Below are 2571 nucleotides of genomic sequence, written 5' to 3'. Positions count from 1 at the left end.
GGGCCAAGCTGTGCCAGGGCAGGGGAGCTCTGGAGTGGCCAGGCTGAAGCAGGCCAAGCTGTGCCAGGGCAGGGGAGGAAGAGCCGGGTCCTGGTCCCAGTGCCAGGCAGCATGAGGGTGCAGTGTGCCATGGGGCACTCACTCTGCTGGAGGAGGCCGTGCCAGGGGGGAGCACAGGAGGCAGCAGACCCCAGGCAGTCGCTCCTGGGGACACCCGGGACCAGGCTCTGCCCCTCAGCTCACAGTCTGTTCCTGCTCATGCCCCCAGCTGTCCCCAGTCCCTTCAGGCAGGGGTGGGGCCAGGGCTTGCTCCGGGCAGGCCTGGCCAAAGGAAAGACGGAACAACGTGCCCATGAGAACATCAGCCTTTTATTTCCTCCCCACCATGTTCTCATGGCAGACAAGACACAGTCATGACAGAGGGCTGGGCAGCAAACCCCGAGCACAGCACGACCGACGGACACCAGAGGAACACAGCTCAACACAAGCACAGCTTCAGGCACACAGGGAGGCACCTGCCCCAGCTCAGCCCCAGCCCTGGGCACTGGGAGGCTTTGGAGCACAGTGCCCCAGGGCTGGGCCCCACAGTGGATGGGAGTGCAGGGCTGCCCCTGCCACGGCCCTGAGCCCCTGCCCCACGGTGGCAATGCTAGCACAGGGGGCATAGCCCGTGTCCTGCCTGATTCTGGAACCCCACTGCAGCACATCAGCCCCCACCAGAGGGGACTCTGCATGCTGGAAACCCCCTGGTGCCCCCTGCCAGCTCACAGCTCACAACCTACTGTTGCCCAGCCAGTGCCTAAAGAGGAGAAAGGCACTTTGGTGTGTCCCTGCTGGCCTCAGGAATGCTTGGGAGCAGTGGGAAGCTGAGCAAAGGTTTTCTGTGCTGGCTTCTCCAGCAGCCCTTTGGTCCCAGCACGGGAGGGGGGCATCTCCCTGCAGCCCCAGTGCCCAGGGTCCCCCACATGCCGGTGGAGCAGGAGCTCAGCTGGGCGGTGCCGTGCCAGCCCTGACCCCTGCTGTGGGCCAGGCCCCTCACACTCACAGCTGCACACAAAGCCACTGTCACTGTGTCTGGTGCTGCTCCCTCAGGGCCGTGGTGCTGCCCAGCAGCTGGCCAGGCGCCGCAGCAGGCGCGCGAGGGCTCCCCAGCCTGGCTTACCTCTGCCCAGGGCCGGGCTGCTGACGCCACCCCCGGGGCTCTGGGAGGCCACTGGCTGCCCCCGCTCCCCGCCGTGCCGTTGCTGAAGCTCCTGGCACGGGGCAGCGCGTTGTCAGAGGCCGAGGTGGGCAGCCCCCTGGAGGGGTGAGACATGGGGGTCAGCCCAGCACGGTGAGGGGGCTCCCTCTGCACCCTCCACCCACCACCCCAGCCCAGCACCGAGTGCAGAGCCCTGGACTCCTCCTCAGGAGCCGGTGAACAGCTGGGGACAAGGATGTCACCAGGACTGTTCCTGAGAGCCCCAGTGCCCTGCACTGTGCACTGCTGTCCCAGCAGCGTTGTCTCAGGGTTCCCACGTCCTCACCCCCCGTCCCAAACCAAGGAATTGCTGAGTTTGGAAGAGGCCTTGGGCACCATGGTGTCCAACCCCTCCCCAGCACTGCCCAGGCCACCACTGACCCACGGCCCCAAGTGCCACAGCCACAGGGCTTTAAATCCCTCTGGAAATGCTGACTCCACCCCTGCCCTGGACAGCCCTTTCCAGGTGGGAATTGTTCCCAACACCCAGCCTGAACTTCCCCTGGCCATTTCCCCTTGTCCTGTCCCTGCTCCCTGGGAGCAGAGCCCGATCTCCCCCTGGCTCCACCCTGCTGTCAGGGAGCTGTGGAGAGGAAGAAGATCCCCCTGAGCTTCCTCTTCTTCAGGCTGAGCCCCTTTCCCCCTTTCCCAGCTCCCTCAGCCTGTCCCATCCCAGCCCAGTGCTGGATGTGATGCAGGAGAAACCTCCCAGATTCCTGGGGCAGGCAAATCCCAACCAGTTCACTCGGTGCCCGTCTCTGCTGCCGGCTCGGAGCAGAGGGACTGACAGAGGGACTGGCAACCGCCGTTCCCAGGGCTGGGAGGAGCTAGGGCCAGGGCAGGTGACCCTGGCAGTGACTCACTTGGGGACATTTATCATGTCTAAGTGCCGTTATCCTGCAGCTCCCACGCTCGCCCCAGCCAGCCCTTACGTGGAGCTCCTGGGGGGGGTCCTGGCACCTCCTCTCCTCCGCGGGCCCCCGGCGGTGCCGCGCAGCCCCCGCACGTGCTTCAGCATCCAGGCACGCAGGTTGCCCAGGCAGGTGTGCTCCGAGAGCACGATCCGCGGCCAGGGGTTGCACTCGGCCATGTCCAGGGCTGCCACCGCCACCGCCCGGCCCACCTGCCCGCGACACGGCACACGTGAGGGGCACTGGGGACAGGGGAGCGGCACAGGGTGGGGCACACGTGAGGGGCACTGGGGACAGGGGAGCAGCACAGGGTGGGGCACAGGTGAGGGGCACTGGGGACAGGGGAACAGCACAGGGTGGGGCACAGGTGAGGGGCACTGGGGACAGGGGAGCAGCACAGGGTGGGGCACACGTGAGGGG

At 66.5% G+C, this 2571-nt stretch overlaps 1 protein-coding gene across 1 annotated transcript in view; it reads right to left on the bottom strand.

Annotated features, from left to right (window-relative positions):
* The window catches only part of AGBL5 (ATP/GTP binding protein like 5), a 17276-nt gene that overhangs the window by 7034 nt on the left and 7671 nt on the right, over window positions 1–2571 (bottom strand). Inside the window, 4 exon segments of the mRNA XM_031065507.1 lie at window positions 215–245; window positions 1113–1153; window positions 1188–1298; window positions 2173–2452. Of these exon segments, the coding sequence (XP_030921367.1) occupies window positions 215–245; window positions 1113–1153; window positions 1188–1298; window positions 2173–2452 (463 nt within the window).

This window comes from Geospiza fortis, unplaced genomic scaffold (genome assembly GCF_000277835.1).
Source record: "Geospiza fortis unplaced genomic scaffold, GeoFor_1.0 scaffold1254, whole genome shotgun sequence".
Lineage (NCBI taxonomy): Eukaryota > Metazoa > Chordata > Aves > Passeriformes > Thraupidae > Geospiza > Geospiza fortis.
This window is presented reverse-complemented; position numbering and strand designations above follow the sequence as displayed.